This window comes from Heloderma suspectum, chromosome 6 (assembly GCF_057233095.1).
Source record: "Heloderma suspectum isolate Gila_16-S chromosome 6, 16-S_ref, whole genome shotgun sequence".
Lineage (NCBI taxonomy): Eukaryota > Metazoa > Chordata > Lepidosauria > Squamata > Helodermatidae > Heloderma > Heloderma suspectum.
Window position 1 is genome coordinate 116,024,794 of NC_139463.1, and position 15,457 is coordinate 116,040,250.

At 47.5% G+C, this 15,457-nt stretch overlaps 1 protein-coding gene and 1 non-coding gene across 2 annotated transcripts in view; one reads left to right on the plus strand and one right to left on the minus strand.

The window, feature by feature from the left end:
* Positions 1–8,064: 8,064 nt before the first annotated feature.
* Positions 8,065–8,136, minus strand: TRNAQ-CUG (transfer RNA glutamine (anticodon CUG)). Its single transcript has one exon. It is a non-coding gene; the product is annotated as a tRNA-Gln (tRNA).
* Positions 8,137–8,708: 572 nt separating this feature from the next.
* PFAS (phosphoribosylformylglycinamidine synthase) overlaps positions 8,709–15,457 on the plus strand; it is a 31,986-nt gene continuing 25,237 nt past the window's right edge. Inside the window, exons 1-6 of the mRNA XM_084806232.1 lie at positions 8,709–8,908; positions 11,591–11,738; positions 11,957–12,092; positions 12,941–13,046; positions 13,759–13,945; positions 15,346–15,451. Coding sequence (XP_084662358.1) covers positions 11,600–11,738; positions 11,957–12,092; positions 12,941–13,046; positions 13,759–13,945; positions 15,346–15,451 — 674 coding nt within the window. The 5' untranslated portion in view covers positions 8,709–8,908; positions 11,591–11,599. The remainder of the gene's footprint in view (positions 8,909–11,590; positions 11,739–11,956; positions 12,093–12,940; positions 13,047–13,758; positions 13,946–15,345; positions 15,452–15,457) is intronic.

Here is a 15,457-nt window from a genome sequence, read left to right on the forward strand (position 1 = left end):
ACCCTGCCTCATTCATGAAATATTACAGGGGGTCCAGATGACATCATCTTCAACTTAAAACCCTCCCATGTTTTCCCACCACTACTTCAGTCTCTTCTCCTACAGTAGATAATTTGTTAAGGAAGAAAATATGCAATAGGTGCACAATGCCTTCTCAGAGGTAGCAGTAGGAGTCTGTATTGCCCCGGCCGTGGGCTGCTAAGGTTTGGAGGTGCCGAGATAATGATAAGCCAGACCCAGGTTTGCTTACAAGGAGTCTTTATTGCGTACTTAACAGCACACAGGCGAACCCAATGGTTGGATCAGACAGCTTCTCTGAACCCAGAGCCATGGGGTAAAATGGGTTTTATACCATACATGTCAGCAGTGAGGCAGCATGACAGCAGCAAGCGTTAATTAGCGTTCATTCCCAGCATAGACTAACAGTGTTTGTTCAGAAGGAAAACAATCAGAACTTTCCCAGCACAGCCACCTGTAACTCAGCATAAACATAGCCTCAGGCACATCCTAGGCCCTGATAAGATACTAGCCTTTGTTAGCATGGAATGTGCTGAGGGCACATTATCAACCTTTGACTCACCTCACCTGCTCAGAGGCCCACTAGCAAGGAAGTTGCACTTATAATGAACCTAAGCCAAGCATTATGGATCTCCAGCCCCCACTAAAACTACAGGTGATTGGTTACACTCCTGGGGCCATTACAGAGCCCTTAGAGATGTCAGAGAAATCTGCAATGCATTTAAAGGAGTTCTCATTCTTATGAATCTGACCTGCGGATTCTATGGCAGACTGTTTTTCATAGAATCATAGAATAGTAGGGTTGGAAGGGGCTTATAAGACCATCGAGTGCAACCCCTGCTCAGTGCAGGAGTCAAAGTCAAAGCATCCCTGACAGGTGGTTGTCCAGCTTCATCTTGAATGCTTCCAGTGTGGGAGAGCCCACCACCTCCCTAGGTCATTGGTTCCATTGTCTTATTGCTCTAACAGGAAGTTTCTCCTGATGTTCAGCTGGAATTTGGCTTCCTGTCACTTGAGCCCATTATTCTGTGTCCTGCAGTCTGGAATTATAAAGAAGAGATCCTGGCCTTCCTCTCTGTGACAACCTTTCAGGTACTTCAAGAGCACTGTCCTATCTGCCCTCAGTCTTCACCAGGCTAAACATGCCCAGTTCTTTCAGGCTGTCCTCCTAGGGCTTTGTTTCCAGTCCCCTGATCATCTTTGTTGCCCCCCTTTGAACATTTTCCAATTTGTTTGCATCCTCCTTAAGGTGTGGTGCCCAGAACTGGACACAGTACTCCAGATAAGGCTTAACCAGTGCTGGGTAGAGGGGATCTAGATTTGGAAGCTATACTTCTATTAATGTCACCCAAAATAGCATTTGCCTTTTTTGCAGCCACATCACATTGTTGGCTCATATTCAGCTTGTGATCTACAAAAATCCCTCCCACTTGTCATGTGGATTCTGTGGATTTGCAGATTGTTTTCCACTTTGGGGGGAGACTTGTATTAATTCGCATTAGCGCTAATTCACATTAACTAATGCGCATTTGTGCAAATGCACATTACTGTTAATGTGCACTCACGCTAACGTGCATTAGTGCAAATAGAATGAAATTCTGGTAAAAATCAGATTCCATTGGTGGGCAGATGAAGGCATGAAAGATGCCTGGCAATCCATGAAACACAGATTTAACAAAATCCGTACATCCCTAGGAGCCCCCCATCTGGGAACACCCCTGAATAAGAGAGTGGTGGTCCTTGACATACCCAGGCCCTAAGCTGTACACTTGACTTATGGCTGGAAACAGGTCCTCTAGTTGTCTAAAAAAACAGCTTAAAAGCTGGTGTGGTGATTCCTAACCAATTCTCCTATGACAGCCTTCCTCAACTGAACTTCGGCGGTCATAAACCACAATTAACAGGGCCAATGGTCAGGAATTCTGGGAGTTGTAGTCCAAAACATCTGGAGTGCACCAGGTTGGGGAAGCTGCCATCAAAATTACTAGCCTGCAAAATGGCCTGCTAAGAGACTAATAACATGGAAACATAGGCTACTAACCTCTTAGAAGGCACTTTTTTTGTATCCTGCAATCAAACAGGTAAGATACACGGTCATCTGTCCCTGTTTAGCCAGCTTGCTGACACCTTTTCTGCACAAGGGATTTATTGTGTGCTTCTTGTTCCCTGCTCATGGTTGTTTACAGGTCCTGTGGATGACGTCATGCCCCTCCAGTTTCACTTCTGTGTCTAACCAGCACTTTCGGTGAGTTTGTTTAGAGCAGGGGAAATGCGGCATTTCATTGTGATAGTGGAAAAACTGATTTCCTCTTGTGTATGTGCACTATTCCTCTATACCACAGTGCCACCTAGAGGTTTCATAGTGGAAAAGCAGGAAAGGAAATGCTCCTTGTGTAGCGCTCGGATCTCAATTCTGCGACAAAACCGGAAGTAGATACAGTGGATTAACGGCCTCATGTAGAAAAGCTGTTAGTTTCCACATTAGCCATATAATTAGCTAGCCAGCTTACTTGCCTGTGTGGAGTTCCTGGTCATCTAAGGGTTCTAGTTGGCTGGAGGATTATGGAAGTTGTATGTAGTTCAACACATCTGGAGGGACATCATTGGGGAAGGCTGGATTAGTGCTTCCCAATACCTCCCTGGCTGTGGTTTGGGGAGGGGGAAAGCACGCTTTTGGCATCATCCCAGTCTCTGGCCTCTCAGCTCCTCTTTTATAAGTGGCCAGGACACTGTGTCCTCAAACTGGAATGCACCTTCTGAGCTGCCAAAGCTTAACACTGCCGTGGCATCTTCTGACCTATTTGGCTTTCGAGCTCTAGTGGGAGGAGGTTGGCTGGAGAACTGTGTGGGATGGTGTAATGGGTTATTGTCCCCCACCCCCAACCACAGACAGGCCCATGGCCTTGACAAAGGCTTCTTGCTGCTGTGACGTCAGGAGAGCAGTAAAGGGGGAGGCTCCACATTGTGCCATGGGGGAATTTGGGCTGAGCAAGCAGGGAAGCTTTCAGACTTCAAACTAGAGAAGCAGCATAGATTCAGTTTTAAGCCAAGTCTGTCCTTCATATCTTCTAAATTTTATTTCCCACATGTCTTGCTGAAAGGAGAAACCATCCTCTATCTTGGCCTTGCCCAACCCGGTGCCGTTCAGATGTTTTGTACTACAATCACCATCATCCCCAGCCAGCATGGGCTGACTTAGATTGATAGGCATTCCAGTCCAACACAGCAGGAGGGCACAATGTTTTAGAAGGCTGTATTAGCGCCTAAAAGGATATACACAAATAGTTCCCTTTCCCAACAGGTTCTTGTCGGTCATTTCGTTCTCCTTGTGCTCAGTTTTCCGAGAACAACTGCATCTCCAGCTTTCCTCTTTGAGAGGTCGCTGACTAGAGATGCATGGATTTTGTTAAATCTGTTCTGTCCGTGTTTCGCAGATTGTCAGGTGCCTTTTGTTCTGCTGTCTGCTCCTTGACAGAATTGGATTTTTATAAACCAGAATTTCTTTCTAGTTGTGCTAATTTGTATTAGCACTAATGTGCACTTGTGCAAATGAACTAATTTGCATTAGTGCAAATCCCTCCCCACAAAGGGCAAAACCGGTCTGCAAATCCGTGGAATCCATGACTCAGGAATAGGCCAGTACACTGGGGAATCTGCAGGTTGGGTTAATAGAAATCCAAACCCATTTGAACCCGTTGTGACTTCTTTGACATCTCTACCTCTGACTGAAACCTTGGAGAGCTGTTGCTAGTTGGTATAAACAGTACTGAGCTGGATGGACCAGTGGTCTCAAATTGGTTTTGGGCAGTTTCCTATGCTGAAGCAGCGTATAGGGTTGTGCTACGCACTGTTCCAGTAACTCAAGATTAGAAAGTTCAGACTCTGTATAGGCCAGGACTTCAGCTATAAATTCAAGGAGCATCTTCTCCCTTCTACTGAGCATCTCCATCCTGATAAATAAAAAGGTAAAGGTGTCCCCAACCAGTCGTGTCCGACTCTAGGGTGTGGTGCTCATCTCCATTTCTAAGCTGAAGAGCCAGCGCTGTCCGAAGACGCTTCTGTGGTCATGTGGCCGGCATGACTGAACAGCGAGGTGCACGGAACGCTGTTACCTTTCCCGCTGAGGAGGTACCTATTTATCTACTTGCAATTCCTTGCTTTCGAACTGCTAGGTTGGCAGAAGCTGGGACTGAAGATGGGAGCTCACTCTGTCACGCAGCACTCGGGTCTCGAACTGCTGACCTGCCAACCTTCCAGTCTGCAGTTCAGCGTCTTAACCACTAAGCTAAATAGGGTGCTCTAAATGGCTGGCAAGAGATTCAGTACAAACAAAAGGAAGAGTTCCTTTCAGGAACACATAATTAAAGGTGCAATCCTATGTGTGTTTAGAGAGAAAAAGTCCTACAATTCCCAGCATCCCCAGCCAGCAGTGTAGGCTGGGGCACACTGGGACTTCTTTTTCTGTCTAAACATGCATAGGATTGTGCCCTAAGTGAACAGAATTTGCTTCCACAAGATGTCATGAAGGCCAATATTTTTTCAACGGGACACACGAAAACGAATGACAAATTGCCGTTGAAACGCATCAAGCCCAGTGTGATTTCCTATCAGCAGCGATGAGCCACGATGGTGCAATGAAGCCCCCCGTTTCAGAGGCAGTATGCCTTGGACAGTCCATTCATTCATTTCCTGTGGCTTGTGGTTTGCATGCACCCCCTCCCATGCAGCCACCGAAATTTGTGGCATTGGCAAACCAAATGGTGGTTTGCTGCCCAATTGTGGGGGCAATTCACTATGGAGTGGTGAAAAGGTCAAATTTAGTTTGAGAACGAGTTAAATTTGGCCTGTTTATTGCTCCATAGTGGTTTGCTGCTGAAATTCAGGGGCAAGCCACATTTGTTTTGCTGATGCTGAATTTGGCAGCATGGTGGCAGGAATACGGTCTGCAGTGGGTGGGGGAGGAGTGCCCCACTGGGCCCCCGGAGGTTCCCCACTTCTGAGGAGTATTGCTTTGGCTTGTGCGTTTCTGGCTGGCCTCTTCTGGATCCTGACTGTATAGATCTTTGGTCTGATCTAGGATGACTCTTATGACTTCACTTGGAGGAAGTTAGCAAAAAGGCATAATCAATCCCTGTCACAGCAAAAATTAGAGGCAAGTGTGTATCCACCCACCCAGTTTCAGAAGAAGGAAAAAAGCTACGAAACTCCACAACTATGAAATGATAGAGCTTTCCCAATGCTGATGACAGCATGAGCCTTGTTTAAACTCCACGATGGGCCCAAGATTTCTCAAGAGCTTAAAAGTGCCTATGTGAATGGATGTTGAAATCAATGCTGTGGGTTCATGATCTGAATTTTGCATTTCATCTGCATTATCCACCCATTAAAAAATAAAGTGATTTCAGCTGGTTGATGGTTTTAGCCCTTGTTTAATAACTCCTTTCCTTTGATCCCCTTTTGGGGAATTAGATTTAGCTGCTGTCCCTACCAATTACTCCAAGAACACCTTGCTCTGTATCTACAGGAATGTCGGAATTGCTCAGTATTGTCTATTCTGGATGGAATTGCCTCTCCAGGGTCATTTTGCTCATCCGTATTCTGTTTCGGTCAGTCAGGCTTCACCTGGAGTATTGTGTCCAGGCCTGGGCACTGCAGTTTAACACATTTTTAAATTGATTAAAAAAATTAAAACTTTCCAGAGGGTGGGAAAAAGAAAAGAACAACATACTCGGCAGCCAACGTATCCCAACATTTCTTCTACCTCATACCAACAAGAATGGGTTACCAATCATTTTAATTTGTTGACCATTCAAAAGTGTTTTAACCACTTCCATTGTTCCTCAAACCTAGCAGAAGAACACTCCCTCCCTGATTTTCTAGGTTCATTTATTTAGAACTGCAAAATCCCATAACTTAATGCAACGCTCCCTAATTCTTAGGATTTGATTTGATTTGCAGTGCTTTATACATACTACTCTAGTGATGACAATCATAAGAACCCTTCTGGATCAGACCAAGGGTCCATCTAGTCCAGCATTCTGTTCACACAGTGGCCAACCAGCTGTCTACGGGAAACGCACAAGCAAGACAGGAGTGCAACTGCATCTTCCCGCCCATGGTCCCCAGCATACTGCCTTTGATACTGGAAGTAGTGTATAGCCAAGACTAGGGGCCATTGATAGCCTTGTCCTCCATAAATTTGTCCAATCCCCTTTTAAAGCCATCCAACTTGGTGGCTGTCACTACATCTTGTGGTAGCGAATTATGTCATTTAACTATTTGTTGTGTGAAGTAGTTGTTTATTTGTTCAGTTGCTTCCGACTCTTCAAGACTTCATGGACCAGCCCACGCCAGAGCTTCCTGTCGGCCGTCGCCACCCCCAGGTCCCCCAAGGTCGAGTCCATCACCTCCAGAATATCATCCATCCATCTTGCCCTTGGTTGGCCCCTCTTCCTTTTGCCTTCCACTTTCCCTAGCATCAGCATCTTTTCCAGGGTATCCTGACTTCTCATTGTGGCCAAAGTACTTCAGTTTTGCCTTTAATACTTCCTTTTATCTGTCCTGAAACTCCCCCCAATCAACTTCATGGGATGGCCCCGGGTTCTAGGATTATGAGAGAGGGAAAGTCCACTTCTTCCATGCCATTCATAATTTTGTACACCTCTAGCAAGTCTCCCCTCTTCTCTAAGCTAAACAGTCCCAGACCTTGTAACCTTTCCTCATATGGCGTTATTCCAGCCCCTTGATCATTTTAGTTGCCCTTTTCTGCTCTTTTTCTCTACAATATCCTTTTTTAGGTGCAGTGACCAGAACTGTACACAGTATTTCAAGAGTGGCTATACCATAGATTTGTATAAGAGGAATATGGCACCGGCAGTTTAATTTTCAATTCCTTTTCTAATTATACCTAACATGGAACTGGCCTTTTCCACAGCAGCCACACACTGGGTCGACATCTTCATCAAGTTGTCCACCACAACCCAAGATCGCTTTCTTGGTTAGTCGCTGCTAGCTCAGATCCCATCAGTGTATATGTGAAGTTGGGATTTTCTGCCCCAACATGCATCACTTCAGCCTTGCTCTTTTTCTTTCCCTTCCTGGCCCCTTCTTTTGTTCTTAGAGCCAAAGTATGGGACTTTTCCATTCCTTTGGGGCTGGGGAAAAGGGTGTGTGTTTGTATACATATAATGATGAGCACAGCAATCCTATGAAGGTCTACTCAGAAGTAATTCCCATTATGTTCCATGTAAGCATGCACAGGATTGCAAATTTAAACCAGTATTTTGTTGTGCTTCTGTGGGGTCAAATATATGGATGAGCTTTGGGGTTCAGTCCCTTTCTCTGCTTGTTCTCAGTTTCTTGGGTGAATGACTTGTCTTTTTACTAGCCGGGCCACCCTGACAATCACTATGTGAGTAGCCACGTCTTCTGTGGGAGCTATTTTGTGGTGGTCCCCCAGTAGTTTCTCAAATTCCCAAATGTGCCCATGGGCCCAAAAAAGTTGGGGACCACTGATGTAGCCAAATATCTGAAAGGCTGTCACATAGATGATGGAGCAAATTTGTTTTCTCTTGCTCCAGGGGCAGGACCCAAACTGATAGGCTCAAATGACAAGAAAAAGAATTTAATATATTTATTTATTTTAAATTTATTTTAAATATAACTAAACACGAGGAAGAACTTGCTGATGGTAGTGGTATCGCCTTTCTTTAGAGGTTTTTAAGCAAAGTTGGACAGACACCTATGAAGAAGGGTGAAATAGTGGAGTTCCTGCATTGGTTTGGGATTTGCCTCGATCAACCTCCCCCCCCTGGTGTCCTCCAGATGTCTTGGACTACACCTCCCAGCATGCTTTGTCATCCAACACATCTGCAGGGCACCAGGTTGGGAAAAGCTAAACTGGACGCCCTTGGAGATCCCTCTCCATCTCTGTGATTCCACATGCTCTCAGAACCTTAGCTTTTTAAAAAAAACTGGAAAGGCTTAACGCTGGGCCTTTCTGCCTCATTTGCTCTGAGCTACAGCTTTCTTTCCCACCCCAAAAGTAGGTTCCACCGAGATTTGAACTCGGATCGCTGGATTCAGAGTCCAAAGTGCTAACCATTACACCATGGAACCTCCCATGTAGAGCCTGTGTGCACCAATGCATCACAGCCAGCTGTCCTGACGCCGAGGAAGATGGGGCTCCCCGAACAATCTACAGAAAGACCAACCTGGATTTGGGCAAAAGAGATCGAAGCTCCAGAGTTCTACAGAAAGGAGGAGGAAGGAGAGTTGTTAATGCCTGTGGAGAGGAGATGATCTAGGTCTCCTGGGGCAAAATCCAACATAAATCCTACTTAGACTAGGCCTATTGAAATAAATGTAAGTTAAGTTAGCCATGACTAACTGAAGTCCCATTCATTTCAACGGGTTTACTCTAAGTAGGACTTCTGCTGGATTTCCTCCCCGGGTTGTCTTCCAGGCTCTGCTTTCAAAACTAGAAAGGGGGGCCGGGGTTGGGGTCCAGGATGTCTGGAAAGAGGGTGGCGGAGGGGTGATCATGACTCCCTATAACAGCAACTGGGGAGGGGGCTTGAGGGTCAGGATTCCTGGCTCCGCCCCGGCAGCGACGTTTGCGCCGCCCCCACGTGCCTCCATTCAAGGCCGGGCGGGTGGGACGGAGCTTTAAGGGAGGAAGAGGAACAGCCAATGGGGCAGAGCGATGCCGCTCGACACCTCCTTCCTCTCCTCCCACGGACGGGGCCGGCGCGCACGGGACTCTCCAGCCCAGCCAGCGCAGAGCCGTCTCTGTCTCTTCGGTTGCCCCGCGAACAAGGGCCGGCCAGGGTAGATCACGAGAGAAAGATCTCCAGAGGGAGAAGGAGAAAGCAGCGCGCAAGACCCGCAGGTAACCAAACTCCGTGCAGCGCAAGGACCGCGGGTAGGAAGGTGCCCCCCTGCGAGATGCAGCGTGCATGGAGCTGGATTTGGGGTGGGGTGGAGGGGGTTAGGGGGATCCCTGAGGAGCGAAAGGGTTTCTTCCACGTGTGTCCTCTCCGCTACGGTCTGGTGAGGTAAGAAGTGCCCCAGCGGCGAGACTCGAACTCCTGACCCGCAGCCGATGTGCGGATGTGGGATTCCAGGAGCCGTGCCTTTCCCCCTTTTCGAGATAGAACCGTGGTAGTTAAGTTTCAAGTCTCTAACACAGGCTTCCCCAGCTTTGTGCCCTCCAGATGGGCCGGACTACAACTCCCAGCACCCAGGTTGGAGAAGGCCGCTTTAATAGATTTATCCCTAGAGCCCTTAATAAGCGTGAAATAGAACACACTTTGTAAAATGCAAGATGGATTTGAATTTTGGAGGGCTAAGTCCGGTGCCCGCCAAAGCTTCTGCTGCAATCGATTTTGATGGTGCTTCAGGACTCTGTCCGTTTTGCTTCTATCTGTGTTAATTTCCACGTACATGGTGGAAGGAACATTCAATCTGTGTGTAGGCCATCCACATTTGTGTGACGATTCCACGCTCGGCTGTCTGGATGCACTGGCACATTGCGTGTGCCCCTAAAACCTGCAGCTGGTTTTCCTCGAGGCTGGTTTATGCACATTTACATAGCGGCAGATGTGTGTTTGGGTACCACACGTGCACGATGGTCAGATTCGCACATGCGCGGGCCTCACTTCATTAGTTGCTGCTTTGCGACGGGCAGCTGGATGTGTGAATCAACTGCGCTGCAAAGTGTTGTGTTTGGGGGGGATCAGAAAAGTTCTCTCTATGGTGTTTTATCTGTGGTGGACCATTTCACACATGTGGGACTGGATGCTGGCAGTCACCAAACATGCATGTGTGAACCAGCCCAAAGCCGCAGCCAGTTCTGGCTTCCAGGCGCTTGTACCTCTGCGATGGCACATATTTCCAAGCACACATTTATGGTGTGTTTGCAGATGTTTAAACGAGGTAGTTATCCCCTGTCCTTGTTAAGTATTTTATGGGAAATCGTATGTATGAAGTTCCCAATCCAGATGAAGTTGGTCGTGACTATACCACACTGAAACCAAAGGGACAATCTCTTTAGCAGTAGTAGCTGCTGTTGTTTATTAAGGGCACAAATCTATGCATGTTTAGACAGAAAAAAGGCCTACAACGCCCGGCATGCCCCAGCTGTGCTGGCTGGGGCATGCTGGGAGTTGTAGGCCTTTTTTCTGTCTAAACATGCATAGGATTGTGCCTTAAATGTATTAGTTCACATATCCCACTGCAACTAAACCTATAAATGCTTATTCATTACCCTGACTGTGCCTGCCCAAATTTCCCTATTGGCTCCCCTGTGTCGAATGCTAGATTGCAGGCTCCTTGGGGCTGAAGTTTGCCCTCCTGTACTCTGTCAAACACCATGTATATTCATGACACAGTATAATAATAACGAGAGGAACAACATATTAGTTGGAAAGAAATTAACTTCCATTGATAGCAGTGGTGTTTTAAGTCGCAGTTAACTTTTGCCGGATCCAAACAATACAGGAATAAAGTGCCTTCCCATTGAACAAATATCTTTTGGCATGAGTGGCATGATTTGCCATGTTTGCGTGTGTAACTGCATTTGTGCAATTTTGTGAGGTGGAGAATTGGGGGTGGTTCCCTAAGCCTTACATGGATGAAGCAAGAGGTGGGAGTGATTCAGAGGGCACTGACCTATTTGGTTTGTTTGTTGGATTTTTGCTCTAGCAAGTTGGCCTCCCCACCCCCTTGTCCCTAGAACATACTGCAGGACCATGGGACAGGAGCAAAGTGGATTGTTGGGTGAGGAGAGACCCCGGGGGAAAAGAAGAGGGAACCCCTAGGGTTGATGCAGCCAACCCTAATTCCTGTCTCCAAGTAATTTTAGCAGTTTGCCAAACACACAAAGATAAGCCCTGTACATGCTTCTTCATTCACTATCTTGCTTAAGGCCTTACATGCATGGAATCCTAGGCCGAGCACATACCTCGCAAGCCCTCCTCCCTCTGTTACTAGGATCTTTGCCTATTGTCAGGGGTGTTGTTAGGGAATTATTTCCCTGAACCCCGGATCTATTCGACAGACTCTGGAGTGGCCATTGATGCCAACGGAAGGGTTTTTTTTCCTCCCTTTCCCACATGCTGCAACACCCCTAATCTTTCCCTACGTGGCGATTAAGCTTAAGGGTTAAAAATCTTTTTCCATTGGGTCATGGCGCAAATTAATTGAATAATTTTTTTTGAGATGATTTGGATGAGAAATTAATTGGCTGCCTTTGCCTCCTGTGAAATTTAAATAAATCCTAGTAATTATTCCTATATTTGCATATATAGAGATATAAATTAGCATATGCAGATTTCTGTCCTATGGGTACGGCTCTGAATCTTCAAATTGCCCAGCAATGCCGCTACCTATCATCCTGGGGCATCCAGTCCCTCTGTCCATACTTCTTTTGCTTCCATTCCTGAGCACTAGAGCTGCATGGCGTAGATAGGCCGAGTTTCTTTCCATCTCCTTTTCCAGCGAAAGGGCAGCCCTGTATGAAACGCTGTCCTAAGTGGTCACCTACAGTTTGTGACCTTCCTTCCCCCTTTAGGACTCTGCCATGGTGGTCCTACACTACTACCAGCGGCCCAGCGAGGCAGACAGTGGCCTTAGCGGTCTTCTGCGCTCGGCCCGAGCTGCCTTGGGCAATGGCGTCCAAGCGGTACAGAAGGAATTGTGCTTCAACGTCAACTGGACAGGTACGGGAATGGAACCAGGCCTGTCTCTGGATTCTGAAATAAAATGGAGGGTGGGGAGTACGGTGTTGAGGGAAGTATGTATTTTGGCTCCTCTTTTCCATTTGGCACTGGAGTGCCCATCTCTATTTGTTGCAGAGCCAGTTGCATGGGGGGTAATTGCCCTGTTGCGTTATGGGTAACCATGGCCACGTGTCTCTCTGTTCTGTTTTTGTTGCCAGGGGGGACACCCCCAAACTCCCAGGAGGCGGAGATGCTGCATTGGGTCTTTGGCTGCCCCTTCGAGCACGGCGACATTGCAACCAAGTCTTTCCTCAGCCCATCACCTTCTGATCTGCTAATAGAGATTGGCCCCCGGTGAGTCCAACTGAGGAGGGGGAGTTACGGTGCCTGCATCCTATACTGCAAGGATGCCCAGGGTTCTAGTTTGGCCCTCCTGGGGTTCCAAGGCGGCCCTTCAGGGTTCCCCAGACCCTTTCTCCTGATTGCCACTTGTTCTGTGGTGTTCTGGCTTTTGTGCAGTCCTGTCCCCCAACCCCTGCTACTCTAAAATGTTGAAATGTATCTCCTAAGGCTTAATTACTGTCAGTAAGAGCTTTAAGCTAAAACATATTTTTGGCTCCACCCCTTTTGTGTTTGGCCCCGCCCACCACTGGAATGCGGCCCCTGAGGCCCTCGGGCTGAAAGTAGTTCAACACCCCTGCTATACTAGAATAGTTTTGAGAGAGAGAGAGAATGTGTGTACAGCCAAGTTCAGACGTCTTGGCCAAACCAGGAATTGCCTCAAGCTCGTGCATGCCAGTTTCCTCCCACACTTCCTGTTTTGTAGTGACTATAGTTTGCTGGGATGCCTGAAGTGGGCCAACTATGTTTTCCACAAAACCGTAGTTTGTCTCCAAATCAAAATTTCAAACTCAGTTTAGACCATAGTTGCCAGTTCTCATTTGGAAGCAAACGATGGTTTTGTGAGTTTGTCTGTCATGGCACAAACTATAGTTACTGTGAACCAGGAAGTGAGGGGGAATCAGAGCACATCTGTGGAGTGAGAGTCCATGCCCAAGGCCTGTTCACAACAGACAAACTGTGGTTCGGCCATGATGTCTGAAATGGGTTTTTATATGTGTGTATTTACCGCTGAACCAGGGTTGCTGTGTAAGCTTTAATTTGCATCTGCCTATTTTTTTTAACAATTGTTTATGGTTTAGGTTGAACTTCTCAACAGCCTCTTCCACTAATGCGGTATCAGTTTGCTGGGCTGCTGGACTACAAAAGATCGACCGGATTGAGTGTTCCCATCGCTACCTCTTCAAGGTGAGCGTGTGTTTTTCTGTCTCTTCCTACGAAGCCACTGTGCTTCCCACGAGCAGGATTTCCCTGGCAGGGGTAACTCTCCCACATCCCTCTCCCATGGCAAAGGCTCTTGATCTTCCTGACTCTCTGCCTGCACAACAAAACGACCCCGTGTGGTTTTTATTGCCATGAACAGCGCAATCCTACGCATATTTACCCAGAAGTAATCCCTGCTGCGTTCAGTAGGGCTTGCTCCCAGGTAAGTGCACATAGGATCGCAGCCTAACTGGCCATTTTTTGCTGCTGCATGCATGGCATGGTTTAAAAACAATGGCATGGCAGCTAAAATTGGAAGTTTCCAAGGAGCAATCAGTGGAAGATCAGTTTAGCCTCCTTCTGAAGAACCACTCATGGGCTGGATCAGCGCATGAGCAGGGCTGTGCTGACTATCCCTGCCCTGAATGTCATGTACGCTGGCTGACCTTGGCATTTGCAGAGGTGCCAGGGGTGGGGCAAGCCACTGTGTGTGCTCTCAGGGGTGAGGCTAGTCAGCGCAGTTCTACTTTGTTTTTGAAAGGGGCCTCCACTGTCCTCTTTCCTGCATCCTTTGTTTTTTTGGTGTGCAGCCTTAGATCTGATGCTTAACACTGACTGCTTCTCCTGCCACATGCACCAGAACCCCATATGGATTTAGAAATCTGTGTCTGACGGCGTCCACGGCTTTCTCTTTCAGTGTGACAAGCATCCATTGTCATCCCAGGAAGCTGCCCTGGTATCTTCGCTACATGACCGGATGACTGAACAGTGCTACCCAGAACCCATCAGCAGCTTTGCTATAGCAACCCGCCCTGAGCCTGTGTTCCACGTCGATATTTTAGGAGAAGGAAGAGCTGCCCTGGTCAAGGCTAACAACCAGCTTGGTATGGGTTAATGGGGACAAAGGAGGAAGCCAATAGGACTGTGGCTAACAGCTAAGGGACAGCAGCCTGGTGGTTAGAAGGATGATGATAAGACATGGAAGAAGGATCTGTCCATCACTGTCTGAGCCGAGCTACATTGCCAGCAAAATAATGTGGTGTGGGTTCTTGTGGGGATGTATCAATTCAGACTGAAAGTGGAAGGTTGTGAGTTTCGCTCGCTCTAATACTGAACTCTGGTTGTGAGTGCCGATAGAAATGGAACCGAACTGCAGCCATTGAGAGACCAGAGGATAGGTATCTCCTTACTGAGGGCAACCCTGTGGTGTTCAAAAGTACAGTTAAAAAAAACCTTAAGGAGGCACTCCCCTCCCCCTCCCCCTGAAAAAAGCCCAACAAAGACCACAGAATGTGGAGTATCAGTTGGAAAAGAAAGCTGGGAGGTGTGGAATGGAATGCTCTTCTTGGAGGGGCTGGCTGGCTGGAACCCTGAATAGGAGCGAGGATACCCTGCAACATTTTGTTGCAGGCCCCACTCATGTTTAAAAACAACCAAGCTGCTTTAACCATTGAAAACTAACATGTCAGGGAATAGAGTCCTAATGCATCTTTCTTCCTGGTGTATTAGTTTTCTCTGTATGGGAAGGTGTGTGTGTGTGTGTGTGTGTGTGTGTGCATGCGCGCGTGTGAGTGTGTGTATATATATATGTGTGTGTGTGTGTACATACCTGGAGGGAGCATACAAACAAATAGTTCTCCTGCCTGCAATCTGAAGAGCTGCAGTCCAGCGAGAGCTGCGCTAGACGCTGCTGCTGATTCCGTGGTGCAGCTCAGAGTTCTTTAGGTGATGTGTGCTCAGTGGACCCGGGGCATATCTTAAAGTCCAGCATGGCTGCAGTTTTGATAAATAGTTCCTTGGATCCTTTTGCCCTCTCGATGCTTCCTCGCACCTCTGAGTTGCAAAGACCCATGTGGGGCTAGAGGGGTTCTGTCTTTTGGTCATAAAAAGCCTGGTTGAGCTTGCGTTGGCCCCATAGTTTTCAGTCAAAATCCTAGAGCAGGGGGCACGGAGCCTTTTTTGCTCTGAAGGCCTCATCGAGTGTCTGCTGGGGTTCATTCATTCCCACACTCCAGTGCCCCTTTGCCTTGCTAGCGCTGCCGTTAGCTTGGGAAAGCCTGGGATTTCCCTTGCTGGTGCTCTCAAGGGAAGCCCTTCCCTTATCGCCAAAGATCTCCAATCTCTCAGGTGTGTGTGCACGTTTGTGCCCATGCACGCACATATGTTTCCCTTGATTATGGGATGTATTGTTTGTGGGCAGTTGGAGGGTAGAGCAGAGCAAAGGGAAGAATGTAAAGGCTAGCAGATGTGCTGGCTTAACAAAAACTCTTTTCCGTCTCATTAGGTCTGGCCTTTGATTCCTGGGATTTGGATTTCTACACAGGCCTCTTCCAGAAACTTGGCAGAAACCCCACCAGCGTGGAATGCTTTGATCTCGCGCAATCAAACAGGTGTCT